A 19,246-nucleotide genomic window follows, 5' to 3' on the forward strand; every position below is an offset into this window, starting at 1 on the left:
TCTACATGTGAACTAAGAAGTTTTGCAAAAAACAGTGTTTCTGACCTCTTACATCAAACACACACACTGCTAAACAAAAAGGGCTGAAAAAGTGTCCAGATGTCCAAGACACTAGCCATGAAAAAAAGCAATATTATAGAAAGTATTTAAATTCAAATTCTTTGTTAAACAATAAAAATGCCAGGTGTTCTCTTTGCTGACTACTGAGGGGCACAATCATTTCAACCAGCATTCAGGAAGGCAGAAGGCATTTTAAATTCTATTTAAGAGAGCAGTAATAACACCAAAGAAGTCACTGGAATCCAGGTGCCAGAAACTCAAGCTAGCTGAAGAAAGGAATTTAAACAACAGGATGTGTAGAAAGCACTAAAAGATTTACCAAAAAAAAGTTTCAAAACGGACTTTTTTATAAATTTATCTTTACTCTAAATGAATGTATTTTTATCAATCCTTCCAAAAATGTTTGGAATTGAAACTTACTGGTTGGTGAAATAATAGCCAACTTGCAGCCATGTTTGTAGCCAGGATCTACTCCCATCAAAGCACGGCCCCTCACAGGGCTGGTGAGAAGCAGCTGACGGAGATTTCTCCCAAACATCATCACAGACTCTTTCTCTGCATCAGATGTCAACTTGGATCTTAGAAGAATAGAGATAAAAGAAAAAAAATGCAAAATATTTTTCTTTCAATTAACTTTCAAATACACTTATTAGTTGTTCCAAAGTTGAAAGGCTTTTTCCAGTCATGTTTCCAACATCTTTAATTAAATGTTACAATTCAAATGAAGTTGTTGACACCTTTTTCAAAAGGATCAGCTATATATCATCTCATTCTTGTTCTAAGAAAGTCAGTCAATATAAAAAGTACAAGAGAAACACTTTTAAGAACATACACCCACCAACTACCATTCAAACATTAACTCAATTTTGAGCAAAGAACAGCTTCCTTTCAAAGTTGATACTAATTGTAAAGAAAAGTGGATTTGAAGGAGGCATGGATCAAATTCATCATAATTTTACAGCTCTAGAGAAAAATCACAATCCAGCAATAGGATGGTGGTTTACACTGAGAGATATCAGAGAGAAACTGGAAGGGTCCCTCCAATTAATTGCTAACACACCACGACTCCTGAGGCATTTAATTTTGTGTTTGGATTGCTTCATCTAACAGACATCAAAGAAGTATGAAGACTTGAGCTTTTTCTAGGAGGGTATTCTGATTCCTCACAACAAACTGTAAAGTTGCTGGGGCCACAGTGTTCCCTTTCTTTTCCATGTTCTTCAACAGAAAGAAGTAAGGTAGTGCAGTAAGGACTGACGACTTGAAGCACAAACACTTACTGCAGAGTGTCACAAGAAACAAATTAGTCTTGTTGAGTAAAGATGTAGAAAATTCACAATGTCTTACTTGTCAGATGTGGCCAGCAAGACAATGACTGACAAGTACAAGTATTTTCATCTTGGTATGGCACTTAAAAAAAGAAATAAAACTGAAAGAGTAATGGGTACAAAAATATTCATCACCACTCTGATTTCTTTGTCTTTTGCAGGTACTCATTATCACTTGCCTATGCATTACATTGTCAGTAACTCCAATAATTAGGGAGTCAAAAGAAATCCAGTAAAACCTTCCTTTAAATGTAGCCAGTGCCCTTATTCTCCTTTTTTTTTTTTTTAACCTATCACTGGAAAAACCCTACTATCTTGGTTTATTTCTACAGAATGGAAACAACTGCATTACAGTTAACTAACCCTATCAGAATGGGACAGGAAAAATTACTCAAGTTGTTTAGGTCAATCAGTGCATGGCACAAGTATGCTACAAATAGTTCAAAGAGAACCCTCAGAAGGGCTATTTGACATGATGGAATACAAAGCTGTTCTGAGCAGTTTTTGGTTATGGAAGAATTCAAAAGCCTGACTTGAATTTGCCCAGGATCCAACCAGTCAACCAGCTCAGCCCTGTCTCATCTCACAGTGGTACAGAAAGAACTAATAAATTCTCATCATCTCTCAATTTTAAAGTAGTCCAGAGAGAGGTCTAGATCCTCTTTCACACATTACCGACGGAGCATTTCCTAGGCAAGTGTGCAACAGCAAAAGGCTCCCTTTTGTCCACATGCTCTTTGTTTCTGTATCAGGTAGATGAGATTACCACAGACAATTCAAAGAGAGATGGTGAAGGGCATACATGCATTATAAGGCTCCTTAGCAGTTCAAACGTGTACTCAGCAAAGAGCAGACACTCTGTATCACCACCGAAGGTGTGAATGGCTGCACCAGTTCAGCTAAATTGTCCCTCTATTCCAGTATTCTGTCTCCAAGTCTGTCTCCAAGCAGTTGCCAGAGCAGCTCTAGCATCTTTCTCAATCTTCTCCTAGCCTACAACTGCTTCCAGACTATTTCCTGGGCTTGACATGACTTCTCTTCACTAGCTCATAACAGAGCTCTTGCTCAACTATCCAATGTCCTCCTGAAGACAGACAAATTTCTTGAATAAAGAGTCTGCTGACAGTGAGTTTTGCAGGTCCATCACAAACTGTGTAAATAGCTGCCACCTTTTTGTTGGAAACTGATTGTTTTTATAATGCTCCGCTAAGCCTTATACTGGAGGAGAGTAAAAATTTATCCCTAGAAATCTTGTTCCACTCGTCACACATCATTTTTCTTTAAGTCCTCCCTTTTCCAAGTTGAAATCATAGTGTAGCCATTTTTTTTTCTTTCCAGAGAAATTCTTTCGTTCCTCATTCCCCTTCACTGGGCCTTTTCCAGTTCCAGTGAATTGTTTTCCTACTTCCTACCCTCCTCCCCATGTGAGTGGACCAAAATGGACAACAATATTCCAAATACAGACCACATAAATCAATGATTCTTTGTCTTTATTCCTTAACTAAATAATCTCATCTTCTGAGCACATAACCTTCATGTGGAGCTGCCTTCCACAGTGCCAAAATGCCTCTTCTGTGGCAGGACAGCTCAGAGATAATAGTTTTACTTATGCAAAGATAACTAGTTCCCCTTGAAAGTACAATTTTACACTCATTTTCCACTGCATTTTAGTTGCTGTTCCATTTCTTAATCATTCAGTCTTGCAGCATCCTTCTTTCATTTTTCCCTTCTCTAATTAAAACAAAAAATAAAAATTCAAACCACGGAACAAGCTTCTTCTAGGGAGAGTCCAGAGACAGAACAATTAGATGCCACTTATGAGAGACCAGAGAAAACAAAAGTAAATACCTCAGCCTCACAGAATTATAGATCTTCTATATACAACAACAGAGAATCAACCAGTCACCCGTGCATGCAAATGAAGGTTAAAAGTGGCTTGTAGACAAGAGAATGGAATGCCCTTGGACCAGAGGTTTTGTACAAAGACAGGCCAAGTTCCATCTTTCCACCTATCCCAAAGATACAGTTGCCCACAAGGCGAAGTCCTCCCACACTGCAAATTCCCGTCAGTCCATCTAAGAAGGGAGACTTGTGTAGGAATTAAAATTACCCCTAAACACATGTTATTAGTTATGTTAGCCTTATGGAAATCATGTTTAAAATTGGCATGGATATACAGCAACTTTTTACAGCAACAGGAAATGTTACTGAAATTGCCAGGTGTGTAGGGGGAATGTCCTCTCTATTATGTAATATCCTGTGCTTTTAAATTTCAAATATAGACATCTCTTTTTTCTCTGTCTCTTACTCAACACTTGTATCAATTACATGATCTACTGTCCGAAGCAGTGGCCCTTAATTTCAAGCCTGGTATAATAATTTGATCCTTTGGAAAAAAACCCCATCAAGCTACCCAAAACAATATAATACCTTTCTGTCTTTTTCAATGTGTTACTGGCTTCATCCAAATGGTAAGATGTCCAGCTTCATGCTTTTCTAATTTACAACAGTTCACATTAATATGGCAGAGATAAAAGGCAGGGAGTAGTCCTCCTCTCTAAAAAAATGGCTATTTTGGAAAAAAAAAAAAGAACAATACCAAACAAATAAGCCTCAAAACTCTTCAGTTCCTACTTTATGAAAAAATACAAATCCAGTCAGGACTCCAAGCCCCTCCCCTGAAGTCTACAAAGCACTCAGACTGTGTATCACTAACAGGTGTATTGCAATAAAATCAAATAACCTAATTATGATCTATTAGTTTCTATATTCAATGTCGTAAGATTCAGTTTTTAAACTGAGATTTAAAATTCCCCACTCCCAATCACAGTCTGAGATGCAATCATTCCTGTGGAAAAATATCTGCAAAGTAGCTTCAGGTGTGAAACAAGATATATAGAGAAATGTTTGTGTCCCTGAAGACAGAGGAGAGAAAGCACTCTCTGCAAGAAAGCATGGAAAATTATGAAAGGATTATCCATTAAGAAATATGCCCATGCCACATCACTTGCATGAAACGCTGATGGAATCATTCCATGCAGTACTGCAACAAGATAAAATGTATTTGCAAGAGCCAAAAGCAACAGTGGACATTATTATACCAGATACAAGAAATGATATCTGACAGAATGGAAGAAAGGAAATTAAACAATAAATAAGGTAATAGTCTTGCTGGCAAGTTTCATTCTTCTTCTGATCACTAGAAGCACCAGCAATTTCAAGACATTCTTGGAAAATTTCCGTTCCAACATTTAATGATAATAAAAAGAAAAAAGAACAGCAGGAGGTGGGTTGGAAATATTAATGCTAAAAGAAGGTATTGAATACTTTAGCAGCCCTTTGCAAGAGTTGGAAAAAACAGGTCCTGGTGTGTCCGGAAAGAAAATAGGAGAAGGATAAGGGTTAAGTGGTCAGGGACCAGAATACTGTAAGGTGTTTTGAGTTCCTCTTCATAGGAAAGGTTTCAGATTTTCCTATCCAAACTCCACCAATCATGCAAAACCATCACAAAGAGTAAAACCTAAGCAGATATTCCCTCAGGAACCGGCAACAAACTTCGGATACTTCTCATTGATTACTTGTGAGCTACATCTAATAAGCAGTAGGAAAGGAAGCTTTTTGTTCCCTTTTTGATAAATAGAACAGAAAACATTCAACAACCTACAGCTCCAGCAGTCCTCAAAGTGCTACACACAACACAGGCCACAACAGTCCTACGGTACAAACCACTGAATAAAAACACAATAAAAGAGCCTTGACGCACCCCTATGTGTCAAGTTCCTTAGTTCTCTTAAAAACAAACCCCACTAAAAAGTAGGTGTTTTTTCTTTATTTCTAAAGAGTTTGATTGTAGATATGGCTAGGAATGGCAACTATTTTTCACTCCCATGTGACAGAAGCCACCAACTGAACTCTCCACCATGAGATGTTCACCATGTTGACCACAACAGACACAGTGCCTCCCCTAGAGTAGCTACATGCATTGTGGTCACAAAATAATAAGTGAACTCAGTATATTTACAAATCTGTGAAATTCTAAGTAACAAAAAAACAGGCTCACTAATCAAATGAGGTGAAGCAATCTTCCTTGCAAAGCAATAAGCAAACACAACATACTGTAGTGAAGAAACTCAAAAGCCACCGAAAATACATGCTGTCAAAATCTTGAACTGATGGTTCTTTTCAGAGGTAGAACACAGATCATTCTTACAATGATGTTCATGAAAAGGTGTCAAGAAAACAGCTCCAATTCAAACACAAAAGCACACTCGGGAAAGTACAGAAGAAACATTTCACAATGTGGTTGCTGATTTTACGTACTAGATAGCATGTCATTTTGACACAAGTCATTTCAACATCTCTGGTCCAAGAAACAGGGTCTCTTTGATAAACTTCATGTTGAACTACCTCAAAAAAAGCATTAACATTTAGGTCACATATCAGATAACCTTGCCAGAATGAAGCATGCTATGTTTTGAGGAGCTTCTCTGGTATTGACGAACCACACCAGAAGTACTGATAGCTATCAGAAGATAAAACTCTTAATTGACATATTCAGTAATTTCTACTATATGGTAAACTCTAATACTACACCACAATATACCCTGTTTAATTAATGCTAATTTGATACTAAGTTTAAAAATTCCTTTAAATTTGGAACAATATTATAGAACAAGTGACATGATATCCAATTATGTCATTACTACAGTATCACCAGTAAAAAGTTTACTGACTTCTCTAGAGACATCATAATACTCACAAAATAGTATCAGACTAACACTGATGACTAATTAGTTTGCCACAAAATGCAGCTAGCAAACACCAGGGGTGCTTCCAACCTTAACAATACTTGGCTGAGTTCTATTAGATAGGTAAAAGAGAGTGAGTCAGAACAGTGCCACTGACAGTATTATTGCTGTGACATGAAGAGATGTCTGAAAAATTCAGTGACATCATGGTTTATGCTATTACAAGAATAAAGACACAACTATCATGATAATAGAGCTCTAAATTGTACTTTATTAGATAAATGTACAAGTATCTAGTATGTAAACATGTAAAATGTCTTCACAGAAGGATCACTTCTCTACTGTAGCCTAAACTGGATAGGGTCAGAAATTAAATCTGTAGAACCAAGACTACATAGTTCATTTCTTCTGTAAGCACAGAGGATTAGAAACATGCTGATATTGTCAAATAGACAAATAATAATCTAACAAAACAATGGGGAGGGAATTGTTAATAAAATCAGTAATATGAAAGTACAGATTTATTCCAGGCTTACCTGAATTCCCTACAGAGGAGAGGATATATAAGGCGTTTATATGCATCCTCTACAGAACTCCGTAGTAGCCTCATGAATTCTGGTTTTAAAAATTGTTTTGGTCTCCATCTGCAAAAGATTGGAAGAAAAATAAAAAATATTTTAAGAACACATGCAAACAGCTAGATAAAAAAGGAATTTTCCAGAAAGCCTTCTGCATTATTAAATCCTATAAACTGCAGAATTACTACAATAATTAGGAAATAAATAATGAGTCAAATATGAAAGGAATGATACAAAATATCATTCAATTATGAAGTTGCTCATAGTTCTAATATCACACAAGAGACAGGCTTATCTTTCCTTAGGTATCAGAACACAATTATGGTTTATGTTTTAAAGAAAACATAAAAAAAAAAAAACATTCTCCACTTTGCGAAGTCAAAGCTTATTATAACTGAACAAAGAACTTGGTTCCATATTACCTTTAGGGTTACATTGTTTGCTATTCCTCAATATATTAGAAAAAATGACTAGACATCCTCTGTGATTGTCACTGCAGAATTACTGAAAAAAGGCAACCATGCACAGATGGAGATTAAGGAGCTAAACTAATAAATGAAACCCAATTCAAATTTCATTTGGAATGCACTGAATATCTCTATTCTACTTCTAAATTAATTCCTACTAATTTTGCAGCAGTTCTTAAACCACAAAAGCCAAAAACTTACAAACTGTTTTCCTATTTTACCTGCTACTAATATATTTGAAGTGTAAATAATAACATAGGAAAAGGGAAAATTAAATAAACAATTTATTGTGGGCGAAGTTCCATGAAGGAGGGCATGGCGGGATGTGGGTTGGGGTGTGTGTGCATGAGTCCTTGAGCAAGCAGAACTGACTCACTGAGATTGTCCACCCTGTGAGAAGAGACTGAGGCGAAGGAGAAGCAACCAGATATATTATACTTAACAGAAACAAATACTATTGACATTTTCTATTAAAGTCCACCTGTTTTTATTACTTTAAAAAACCATGCACGTTTTCTAATTTTTTTGTTCGGATAGCTTCGTTTTTTAAAAGGAAACTTGCTAGAATTATGGTCATGTGTCCAGCTGCAGCAAAAACAGAACTGAATTTTACTTTTGACCTTGTTTGCTTGCAGCCACTCATAAATACTGAGAACTCTAAATTGTTCCTACCCAAACAGCTTTTCAGTTGTCTAAGGGGATCTGCAACTTCCTGAAACAGTTTTTCTAAGTGTCTCTGCATGCGATATCTGAGAAATGTGTGACTGAGTCAACCCTACATTGAGCAGATAAACACAGGAGCAGAATTAAGCTCACCATTCAGTTTCATAATATTCAGAGCTGTGATTTAGTGCTTAGCCACATGACCTCATCACTTTGATAACAGTTTTTGCAAATAGCTCTATCATACTTATTTGTAACTAGAAACTCTTTCCATACCTATATAAAACTGAGAAACGCTTTAAATCCTGTTATTGCCATCACATTCTATAAACATAAATTTTACAGGTGCAGGTATGAATACCCCAGAAAACATCCTCAGCACAAATAAGAATGAATTTGGAAACCTGGTAGCTGTTTCCCCCTCTCTTCCATCCATTAAAGCCAGTTAACAAAACTTTCCCTCTGTAAATAGGTTATCACAACAGATATTTTTATTATCTGCCTATAAATAAGTAAAAATTTAGGCAACATTCTGTTAGAAATTGCTACAAATGAGAAAACATTCAAACAGCAACTTCAATCATAGCAAATACTGCAGTTTAATAATTTCAATACTTCCTGAGAGAAGAGAAAAATCCACTTTGCTGCAAAAAGCAAAGCAAAATCATGTGTGTATACTTTTAAAGATCATCACAGCCCAGTTAAGCCTCCCTCTAAGAATGGATTTTCCTTGATTATTTAATTAAGATCTAGCTTTTGAAGCCAAATTTTAAAAAAGCTCCATAAAAATAGCATCATCTTACTCTGATCATCAGCTCTCCACGTCCTAGTGCTCACAACAGGGACCACAACATAAATGGCTTAGACTACCAAGACACCAGAGGGTGGAAATACACATAAACAGAATTAACAGAGCCCATGTTAAGAACCACCAGTACGTCTTAATAACTGTTCCAGGAAGAGCTCAGCCAGGCTTTTAGACCTGAAGGAAAAACAGCAGAGCTTTGTGTTCCTCCAAGACATTAAATAAAACATGCACCAAGTTGGTAACCACAGACAAAGCAAGCCTTTAAGGCCTGCACCATGGACTTCACACAGGCTCTGAGATATTTGACTGGAAACTGAAAAACCATCATCAAACATCAAATTTCATTTTCAAAGCTTCAATTCCACTTGGGAACAAACTCTCACCCCATCTCACTTGGGAACAACTCCATGTTGTTTCTACACTCAAAGCCAGCTAAGCAGCCCGTCTCTGGCTCTCTCATTGATCTTTTTCCTGTGTTCACTTTCACAACAATGTCTTTGGGACCAGTAGAGTTCTAGTGCTGATGGAAGTAGGTTCAATGTCAAAACACAGAGATGCCATTTTCTGGGAAAAATGCAATCCATAGTGCCAGGCATAAGAATATTCCCGAGTTTTCTAAACAAACGCAAATTGCAAGGAACCAGATGCTTATACATGTTAATAAACATTCTGAACTTGCAAAAAAAGTACAATATTCTTAGACAGCATCTACACAAAGCTCAATGCAATAAGGAACTCTAGTCTTCCAAACTCACTTTCTAATGCAGGAGTATTTAATGTCAAAAAATTTGTTTCAGAAGAACACAAAAAGTTCAGAATATTTGCTACCAATCCACTAGGCAGTAGGTGATACTGTTTTCTGGCTAAAATATTGGCCAAATTCTGTAGCAAGCTGGCATTTCTGGTTCTGCAATTGACTGTGTGTGTGATCTCTAGCAAATTAGTTAATACCTTTGCAAAATTTTTAAACCATTGACTCAAAAAAGTTATTAACCTTCTGATTTAACCAGCAAACCAATGCAATGAAAATAATGCAAATTCCACCCCTAGACAACAATTTCAAAGCTTGCAGGGCAGATTACACATTTATTATTTGTCAGTTTTATAACACAGTTGTCAATCTAAAGAGGAAGATCAGAATCTGTCCTCGATGTTAATGCACAAAGATTAAAACCATTCCTTCAGAAGTTTTATAATGGTTAGGAAAAGTGTCCTTAAACAGTAAAAAGCCATAAGCATGTAGCACTCCTTATGAGTGCTAAATATTAATAAGTATTCACTTCCAAGGTCAATATGCTTCTTATCCCAGGATGACTCACAAAAGGGTAACCAACCAAAAATATCTCAATTTACATGCCACTTTTATTTGTGTAGCAGTGACAAGCTGTTCCATTATCTGTGGTCCACAGTGCTTCCAAATTCTGTCATAGATGCAGTAAAAGCAAGACTGACAGCTATGTTCTGCTTACAGAATATACATCTTGAGAGGAGGACAGAAATTCTGTTACAGGTACTAAAAGTAGAAAGAAACAAGTATGTTTGTGACTCCTGATACTTTCCTGGAAACAAAAAAAGGTTACTTAGCACAATATGATCTAAGAGTAACAGTATCTGGCCAAAAAATACTTCAATACTTTCAGAGCCCTATTCTTTCCTTTCAGAGGGAAACAGCCCTATTAAATTTCTACAGTGAAAAGGAACACTTTTACCACATCCATTTCTTGGAGTTGTGAAAAAGAAATAGACACTAAAGCAGTACCACTGTATTCAGTTTTATACATTAAAAGATGCATTTCTTCCTATTTTTCTTCCCTCTTGGTTATTCATTTTTAGGATGCAAAGGAAGGAGTTTCTAAGACACCACCAGAGCAATGCCCAATATCTTAAACAACTGAGAAAGTAATTTTTTATACACGCAAGGAAGATGCACTGTTTTGATCACAATATTCTCCAACAGAGGACACCAAGGTACAGTTTCCAAGAAAAAAAACTGACAGATACTGCACGAAACCCATAGAGTTAACCTGAACTTTTGCAGAAGACCTTGAAAGTTATGCAACACTACGCATCTCACTACAGGCTTAAAATTTCCAGACAACTTATATGAACAAATCAGCGAGGAAGAAAATAATCTGGTTTTTACAGTCCATTTTCTAACAAACAGAGATCAAAGTGCAAGAGATGGTTCACACAATATGGGAGAGCTATGCATTGAAGGCAGTTACATTTATGCTTGTGTGTTAAATCCATTAACTTCTTTTTAAACATGTAATTCCTTACATTTGTGAAACTTGAAGTTATGTACTTCACAGACCTAAAATCTGACAGCCCTATTTAACCATTGCAATTGGGCATATGAAGGTATTTTTTGACATTTGGAGTATACTCTATTGGATTCTACCAAGTCTTTTCAGTAAAGGCTAGGATGTGATGCTTATTACAATTTGAAAATATATTCACATTTCACCAGCCTTTGCATATGTTTTAAAAAAATTCAATTGCTTGAATAATGGTGCCAGAACTTGCAAATATAGCCCAAGGCATGATCTTTCCAGCATGCTACAGCAGTTGGAAATACAGAGTAAGAATTATCCACTTGCTAATTTCATCTAATCTAATAAATATTTGTTTAATTTGTTCTCTTAATGTAACAAGACATATGAGATACACTTCAGTATGCAGCTGTCTATAGAAAAAAGAGATTTCTGTAAGAATATGTATCCATGCAGACCTTTCATTGACACACCACCAACAGAATTCATTCTTCACCCCGTCAGGAATGTTGACCTTCACTGTCAGGATCTTCAGATTTTCCCCTCGGTTAATGGCCAGAATCTGAGTGCAAACATAAATGGCAGAGACAGATGACACACAAAATATCCAAAAGATAAACTTATCAACATTTGTGTACGCACTTGCTTGACATTCTGTAGCAAATCAGGATGGTGGTACAGTAAATCAGTTCACAAAGTACTGGCATGTACAGATAACATCCACAATTTAAACACAGATTAAGTCATGCCATGGCATAACAAATAATACATTTTTCCTGGAGTCTGCAATCTTATGATCCAGTTTAATCTTAAACACATTTATACTGCAAGACAGCAGGAATTTTGGTCGTGGAACAATCTTATTTAATAACCCAAATTAAAACTCAAGAAATTAACCTAAGAGTGATTCCAATCAGAACTAGACCTCAGAAACAGAAAAAGTTACTTCTATGCTTCAGATTCCATTTTTCTTCCCATTATTAATCCAAATTTTAAATTAGTTATGAATCAGAACTTGTGTCACAGAGGTGCTCAGCTTAATTTGAAAGAGGATGAATTTAATTATTCATGCCTAATTCACAAATAGCAGAAAAGGATGTAAACACTCACTCTCTTTAGAGTAACACTTCTGCCTCTAACCATATGCATGTACTTCTGACAGAGTGTTGTGCACTTAACTCCACAGTCATGATCTAAAGCTAAATTTGGCTGCATACATGCTACCTGTACACAGAGTTCAATTTTAAATGGAAGACTATGACTCTACATTTAAAACCAGAATCACAACACAAGTGGTAGATACCGGAGGATTCTGGTGGATAATTCTTAGTCTAATCCCACTATGGAGACACTGAATATTCACCTTAATACTAAGAAAAAACTCAGTGACCAGTGATTTTAGAAACAGAATAATACTTGGAAGCAAATAAAATGCACATCTTTAGATTTCATTTTTCCTTCCAAAGTATTTTAAAGTAGAAAAATACCAAAAATCAGAAACCCGCTCGAAGCTGACATTCCTGTATGACTACACATGTTGCTGTATGTAGCAGGCCCTGAGCACTGTCACAACAGAGCATTCTGTGTCAATCATGAACTTTAATTCAATCACTAGCTAACTCAGACATGTCACATATGTTAAATACAATGGTTTAAAATGACTCCAGGACATAGTACCAATTTATATTCCTCAGCCTTACTGCTCCTGTGACATACCAGGCCTGACATATCATTGAACAACAAAGCTAATAATAAAGATTGCATGTGAAATATTATAGCATCTGGTACCTTGACTGCCAAAGCAAATGTTTTCACGCAGAAATCAGAAAGACACATTTTAACAAATCAAATGCTTTCACATTTATTCTGACTTTACTTTTTAAAAAGAGAGAAAGCTAAATGTCAAGTTAAAATGAAATCAAAGTGATGCTCACAACAGAGAATATATGTGATAGAATTATAGTGTCATCATTCAGCATGCTGTCAGCAGGGTCAATATTTGCATCACATTTTGTTTCCTGGCACTACATCTGCAGAATGTGTCAGTCACGTGAACTTAAAACAGCTGCTAATGCAGTCACTAATATTATTTATATTTTTTATTCTCAAACAATCTGACTATCCTGTTCTAAGTGATACATTTACAGAAGAATTACCATCCCATAAATGCTCAGTTAAGAATGGAATAACTCAATTTCTCCATCTAATATAATAAAGCTCTTTTTCTTTAGTTTGGTTTTTTTAAGTAACAGGTTAAAATCTGGCTATTCTAGTCACAAAGCAGTCTTCACTTCTGGAAAAAGGCTGTTTTTATATGAGATTGGAACAGATCCAGGGTAAGGGATGTTAGAAACAACATACATTTTTCAGAGAAAGAAAGAACAGCAATATGATCCAGTCACAAGATTCATCAAACCTTATTCTGTTTACCCTAAAAATACAACATGCTTCATTTTGCACAGTTCTCTTATATGTTGCATATTGACTTAAACTCACGGAATAAGTTCTGTATACTTTGCCAAGGACTTTAAATTCCAATTCCTTTTTAAGTCTGAGATTGAAAATAGAGCATCTGCCTCAAATGGTACACTTAATTCACGAATTCTTTTCCTCTCACTATTTCAGTCATCTCCAAATACAGGAAAGCAACCCCAAGGCGTACACAAACACTAAACTGTTTACAATTAGTCAAAAACTCAAACTCTCGAAATATTTTTTTTTCCTTAGTTATGACAGTGTTGGTATTGCTTCTCAGCTATGTCCTAAGAGAGTCCAGTCAGGTTCTCCTCGCTGCCAAAGGAAGAAGCTGTGACTGAACCTCCCGCTAGCAAAATGTTCCAGCTGGAAACACCCACGGGATATCTGACCATGTCAAAATCTGGAGTCAGCTTTTAAAGCTGACTAAAACAAGGTTTTTTTCTCATGACAGTTTTAGTATTTTAACTTCTTCAAACAACCTGCCTCCACACCAGTCCTGATTACTTCAGGACTCAAACAAGACAAAATGACATGTCTCAGCAGCCAAAATGACAGTGGCACAGGAAGTAACCCAGACCTACAGCAGAACCAAGCTGCAGCACAGCTTACTGCACAGCACTTAAACTCACTGCAACACATGCTGCAAGCACACTCACAGCTGCCAGGGCTTTGGTCACAAAGGCACAGCTTGTTCTCCTACAGGTAACATGCCAGACTACTGTGCACTCCCCATACTCACATCTAAGCCAGAGCAGAGTTAGGGTTGTACCCAGGTCTTTAAGATCACTTGCACTTCCACACCCAGGTGATGACAAGTTTCAGTGTGGTGTTTTACAGAATCTTGTGTTTGAACTCTGAAAAGAGGTGATTTAAACCTGACTTGTGCCTCTGCCTAAAGGCATTTAGAACATTTGTCTGTATACACCCATGATAGCAGTTGAGAAGGTCTTCAAAGCAGTAAGCTCTATAACTGTTCTTCAAACACACCTATTTAACCTAAAGTTCTTGGGGATTAGTAAATTATATAAATCACTCTGAGGTTCAGGCTTTCCTATATCTTTTTAAGGTATAAGTCTCTTTTCATAATCTTGAGCCAAACCAGTGAATTCCTCCTCTTAAAGACATCTTGAACTCTCTTCTTAAAGAATATATTTTTGCCAATTTTTAAATGCACAAGGAACTCTCTCTCCATAGTCTTAGGTGAAGGAAAAAATAAAGACTTTTATGTCTTGAGAAAAGGATGGTCATAACCCAATAAAATAATGACATCAAAAAATGGCAATTTGCATCAGTAGGGGAATAAGGTTAAGTAAAAAAGAAAATTAAGATTATGAGAAAGACTCAAAAGTACAATACCAGGATTTAAGCTTTATGAAGAATGGCAGATAAAGAAAAAAAAAACTCTTCTTATTTCATTATCAAAATACAAAAGCAAGAAAGACAGAAACTGAAAAAAGCACCCAAGAACAAAAAACAGACATGAAAAGTTGCACTATATTTACAATACAGCAAATTTTACATGTCAGAAACTGTCATAAAACCCATTTTTTGCTCAACTAGTACAGAGAACCCTATCACACCTTGATCCTTGAAACCTCACTGAAGCACAAGCAACTCAAGACTTCTACAATTCACAGTACAGAAATATTCAAAGTATTAGAATGGCTGATAGCAGAAATATACAGATAAAAGGCAGCACGTAAGTGTGCAAAACCACCCTGTGGTTACAGGACTACCAGCTGCAAAATCAGCGCTTAGTATTTCTCTGAAGAGTCAGAATAGGTAAAGGAACAGGTATTCAGATTAGCAGTAAGCAGAGGAAAGAATAAACCAAAGCAGACTGAGCTAATCATAACATGAAACAGACAAACTAAGGACACATCCTGGATAAAAAACAGTGCAGCCACATTAAGTGCTGACCAGGTTTGGGAAGTACAGTTTTGAGCCCTCACTGTAGCTAAGCAACAGTTTTCCTTCAGTAAAAAAAAGGATGCCTTGAAACAGAACTAAATCATACCATCATCCCAGGAAACACTTATGCAACGTACTGAGTGAACATCATGGTATTCACCACTGTGACAGCAGGTAAAACCAAACACTCCTTCCCAGCTCAAGTATTTCTTCAACAAAAAAGGACACAAAAGAACCCATATATCACAACATGATGAATCCACCAATCTTTGTCAATGTCACCACAGTAGCCAATAGATTGCTCCATCAACATTTCCCAACCATCTGGAAGCAACTTTTCACCAGAAAACTATCAATATAGGTATAGTAAATGTTCATGGTTATTACGAGAGAAAAACCACCGGTACCTCTTTAAACATCTATGCAAGAACAGCCCATTGAAATCAACAGTAGCTATTTAGTCTTTCACCTAACACCTTTCATATTGGAAAGGGGAAAAACAGCTTAAAAATTAGCCTATCCATGTTGTGAAATTTTTTTGTTAAGAAATGAATCCTTAATTAATTCAAAATACACTGGTTTAAAACAGAAAGCACAGAAAAAATGAGAGCATATCAGAAAATTCTAAAGGAAAAGGACATTTCTAGTAAAAAGCATCTAAGTGGTCTGTCTTCTGTGATATTATGCTTTGTTTTGTGTTTAGGATTATCATTTGGGTTTTTTTAATTGGTTTTTGTTGGGTTTGTTTTGGGTTTTTTTTTAAGGACTGTAAACAAAACAAGAGACAATTCACTTGGTGATGAGTTATGAATTAGTGCAGAGGTCTTGACAGTTGCACTGAGTGCATCACACTTCTGCCTTTGAACTTCAGTAACAGGGGTAGCCTAGCTGTACAGCCACCAGCTTCTCATCAGCTGGTAAGTTTGCTTCAGCCCTCCTTTCTTTATCTAGTTATCTAAGTCTAATCTTGGTGCTTAGGATAACTGAAGATGCTCCATAAAGGAAAAAAAAAAAAAAACATTACTTGCAAAACAAACCCATTTTTGGGGTACTAAATAGCAGTCCTTTGCTCTGTTTCTTAAAACAGAGATCAATAGCTTATTTCTGCATTTCAAGAATTTGAAAGCCTCTAATACCTCTGATTACTGTAAAGAAAAAGAATATACCTTTAGAATTAGTTTCAAGCAACACAATTAAAAAAAAAAAAAAAGCAACATTTACTACAGTTAAATTTTTAAGAAAAAAACATTAAAATTTCAAGTTTTACCTGATGATGCTGAATATTCTTTATATTACAAGAAAACTCATGGTACAGTTGGAATTTATCTATATCTTTTTCATTTCCATTTTTGGATGACACTTTTGCCAGTGTTGATTGGATTGAAATGTACCTTTGCTGGCATCTGAATAGAAGAAAATCAGGTATTTATAAAGTATTTTAGCATAAAACTTGTAACAAGCGATTACTGCATAGATAAAATATAAATTAATTTTGGAGTCTGCTCAATTACAAGTTATGTTAACTCTAATTACCTGCAGAACTGGATGACATAACTTCATGCTGAGGTGACATAATGTGTACTGACTGTAATATACCAAGAGAAGACATGCAAGCAGAAAAAGCTGCTCACAGCCCTCCTCCTCAAGGGAATGCAAACTCAAAAGCCACCACCTGCACTTCAGTTATGGGTTCAACTTCACGTAACAAATTTTGGGAAGTTGCGAAAAAAGGGCAGTCAATCCTGCATACTGCTCATGATTCTCACACATACAGCACACTTCAGATGAACAGGATTCATCTGTAAAGCACTGAGTATTCAACTAAGGAACTTCCAGTGGTCAAAATAATGAAAGTGACAGCAAGGTAATGACAGCACATCCCTAAAAAAAAAAAACCCTTCACTGAAATTATCACACTGCTGTTTCAAAGCAACTCTGCATGTTCCTAAGGTGGTGCATGTTCTCTGATAACTTTCTTCTCTGCCCCAGAGGGCACATATCAGACAAAATGAAATAAGTGACTATTGCCCCGTCACACCAACTCCCCAGACATGACAACACTGAAGTCAGGTAATGTAGAGAAAACTTAAATTCAGCTAACACAATTAAAGGATCAGTAAGTCCTGCTTTAAAAACGGTCATATTTGTTTGCCTTATTGGCTACCAACGCCAAAATCAACCATCACTGCACACTAGTTACACTGACTGGTGTCAAATCACCTATTGGAGCAAGAGCTTAAGCAGACTCACTTCTGAAGAGTTATAGCTTGAAGAAAGCACAAAGAGGGAAAACTCCCTCATGGGTCACTATCTGCAAGAGAGATGTGCTATACACAGGGCAGAGCACAGAGTTTTTCATTCTTTCAGAGTTACAGCATCACACCATGCTCACAGCAGATCTCTAGCCCTTCTGGCTGTCGGTGCAGTAATGAACACACACAGGAATAGCCCTAAATCCATCTCACAGGAACACCGGTTTCATATCATTAAGAAAAAGTCCTGCATCTGCCACTAGGAGACTGCATTTTACCACGTAAGCAAGAAAGTTTAGAAAGTAAGAACGCAACTTACAATTTCCTGATAAAATCCAGTGTATCTTTATCTTTAGCAAAGATGTCTGCTAAAATATGCTGCACTCCAGCCTCTACTTCCTGGATATTTGCAAGCCCTTAGAAGAAAAATAATTATGGAATAAACAGTCACTATAATACACAGTTAATAATTACAGAAAAAACTAATAAAATTACTTTACACAACTGCAAATATATGCAAGCTGAAAGGAAACTAATTAAAGGTATCTGACTGACGTGCAAAGACTTCAAAGAATCGTAATTCATTACAGTTCTTATCAACTAAAGCTTCTTTTCCAAAACCTCTGAAACTATCTTTTTAATGAGCCTGAAGTGACCAATGCATTATTGTAAGTCAAAATTATATTAAAATTAGAGAAAAATAATTATTTTTACTTGAATGCTAGCAGATCTTGACATTCGTGATGTAAATAGTACCATAGTAAAACTATACATTTAAATATAATTTTTGAAAAAATTAAATACAATTTTTGAGTTTTTAATAAAATGAGCAACTCCAGCAGAAGTCTAGATATTTTGCTACTGGTATGAAAACTGCCTGAAATTCTTTGCAGGCAATCCTGTATTTTCTCTGTGGAAGAGTTTTATATTTCCACAGTACTGTAGCAGGACTTTGCACAACAACACTTTTGAGGTCAGGGTACCATCAACCTCTCCTATGAAACACTGAAGTTATGAAATGTCTTCAAAGTCATGGAGTTATAAATGTCTTCATATCTCTGGAGAGGTAACAGAATCATTCAGTTAATTTCCAACACACACAACCCATTCTTTCCTTCAAATGGCCAAAAGAGGAAGCACATAATTCTCCTTAGCAAAGGGATTGAATTAGACCAGAAGCAGAGATAATGAAATAAAACAGACATCTTGTATTTTAATTCGACATATCTAGCTCTGCTTCTAGCAAGAGTCAGTAATGAATGCTTCAGACCAAACAGCAAGAATCCTAGAGCTGGCAGATGCAGCATTAACTGTCTCTTACAACTCATGCTGCTGTTCACTCTTCTGCCTAATGGACAGCTTTATTTACACCATTTTAACAGCTTGCACACCTTTACCTATTAATTGAACCCAGAACCCTGCTTCTGGTTAGGCTATAAATTTACACATTATAAGAAAAAATATCTTGCCCCCTTTTAAGACAAGGAAGTTAAACTTACCTGCCAGAAAGAAAAAAATGTGAGAATAAGAATACATTATTAAATGCCTGAACTTAGCAGAGGTTGTAAATTTTGGATCGTTACATCTATGAGTTATTATTTCTTATGGCAGAAGTGATGTCAGAATACAAAGCTAAAGGAAATTAAGACATGCATCATACTGAACACAGACTGTGTTCAG

The 19,246-nt window shown here is 36.2% G+C and overlaps 1 protein-coding gene across 2 annotated transcripts in view; it reads right to left on the bottom strand.

Moving 5' to 3' along the window:
- Nucleotides 1–19,246, bottom strand: part of SRBD1 (S1 RNA binding domain 1) — a 124,722-nt gene that overhangs the window by 92,156 nt on the left and 13,320 nt on the right. For both annotated transcript variants that reach the window (XM_041413639.1, XM_041413638.1), the window contains exons 10-14: nucleotides 17,886–17,982; nucleotides 16,582–16,717; nucleotides 11,384–11,487; nucleotides 6,673–6,780; nucleotides 481–638 (exon numbers count right to left, since the gene is read on the bottom strand). In XM_041413639.1, coding sequence (XP_041269573.1) covers nucleotides 481–638; nucleotides 6,673–6,780; nucleotides 11,384–11,487; nucleotides 16,582–16,717; nucleotides 17,886–17,982 — 603 coding nt within the window. The remainder of the gene's footprint in view (nucleotides 1–480; nucleotides 639–6,672; nucleotides 6,781–11,383; nucleotides 11,488–16,581; nucleotides 16,718–17,885; nucleotides 17,983–19,246) is intronic.

Source organism: Onychostruthus taczanowskii, unplaced genomic scaffold, assembly GCF_017590055.1.
Source record: "Onychostruthus taczanowskii isolate IOZ18803 unplaced genomic scaffold, ASM1759005v1 scaffold42, whole genome shotgun sequence".
Classification (NCBI taxonomy): domain Eukaryota; kingdom Metazoa; phylum Chordata; class Aves; order Passeriformes; family Passeridae; genus Onychostruthus; species Onychostruthus taczanowskii.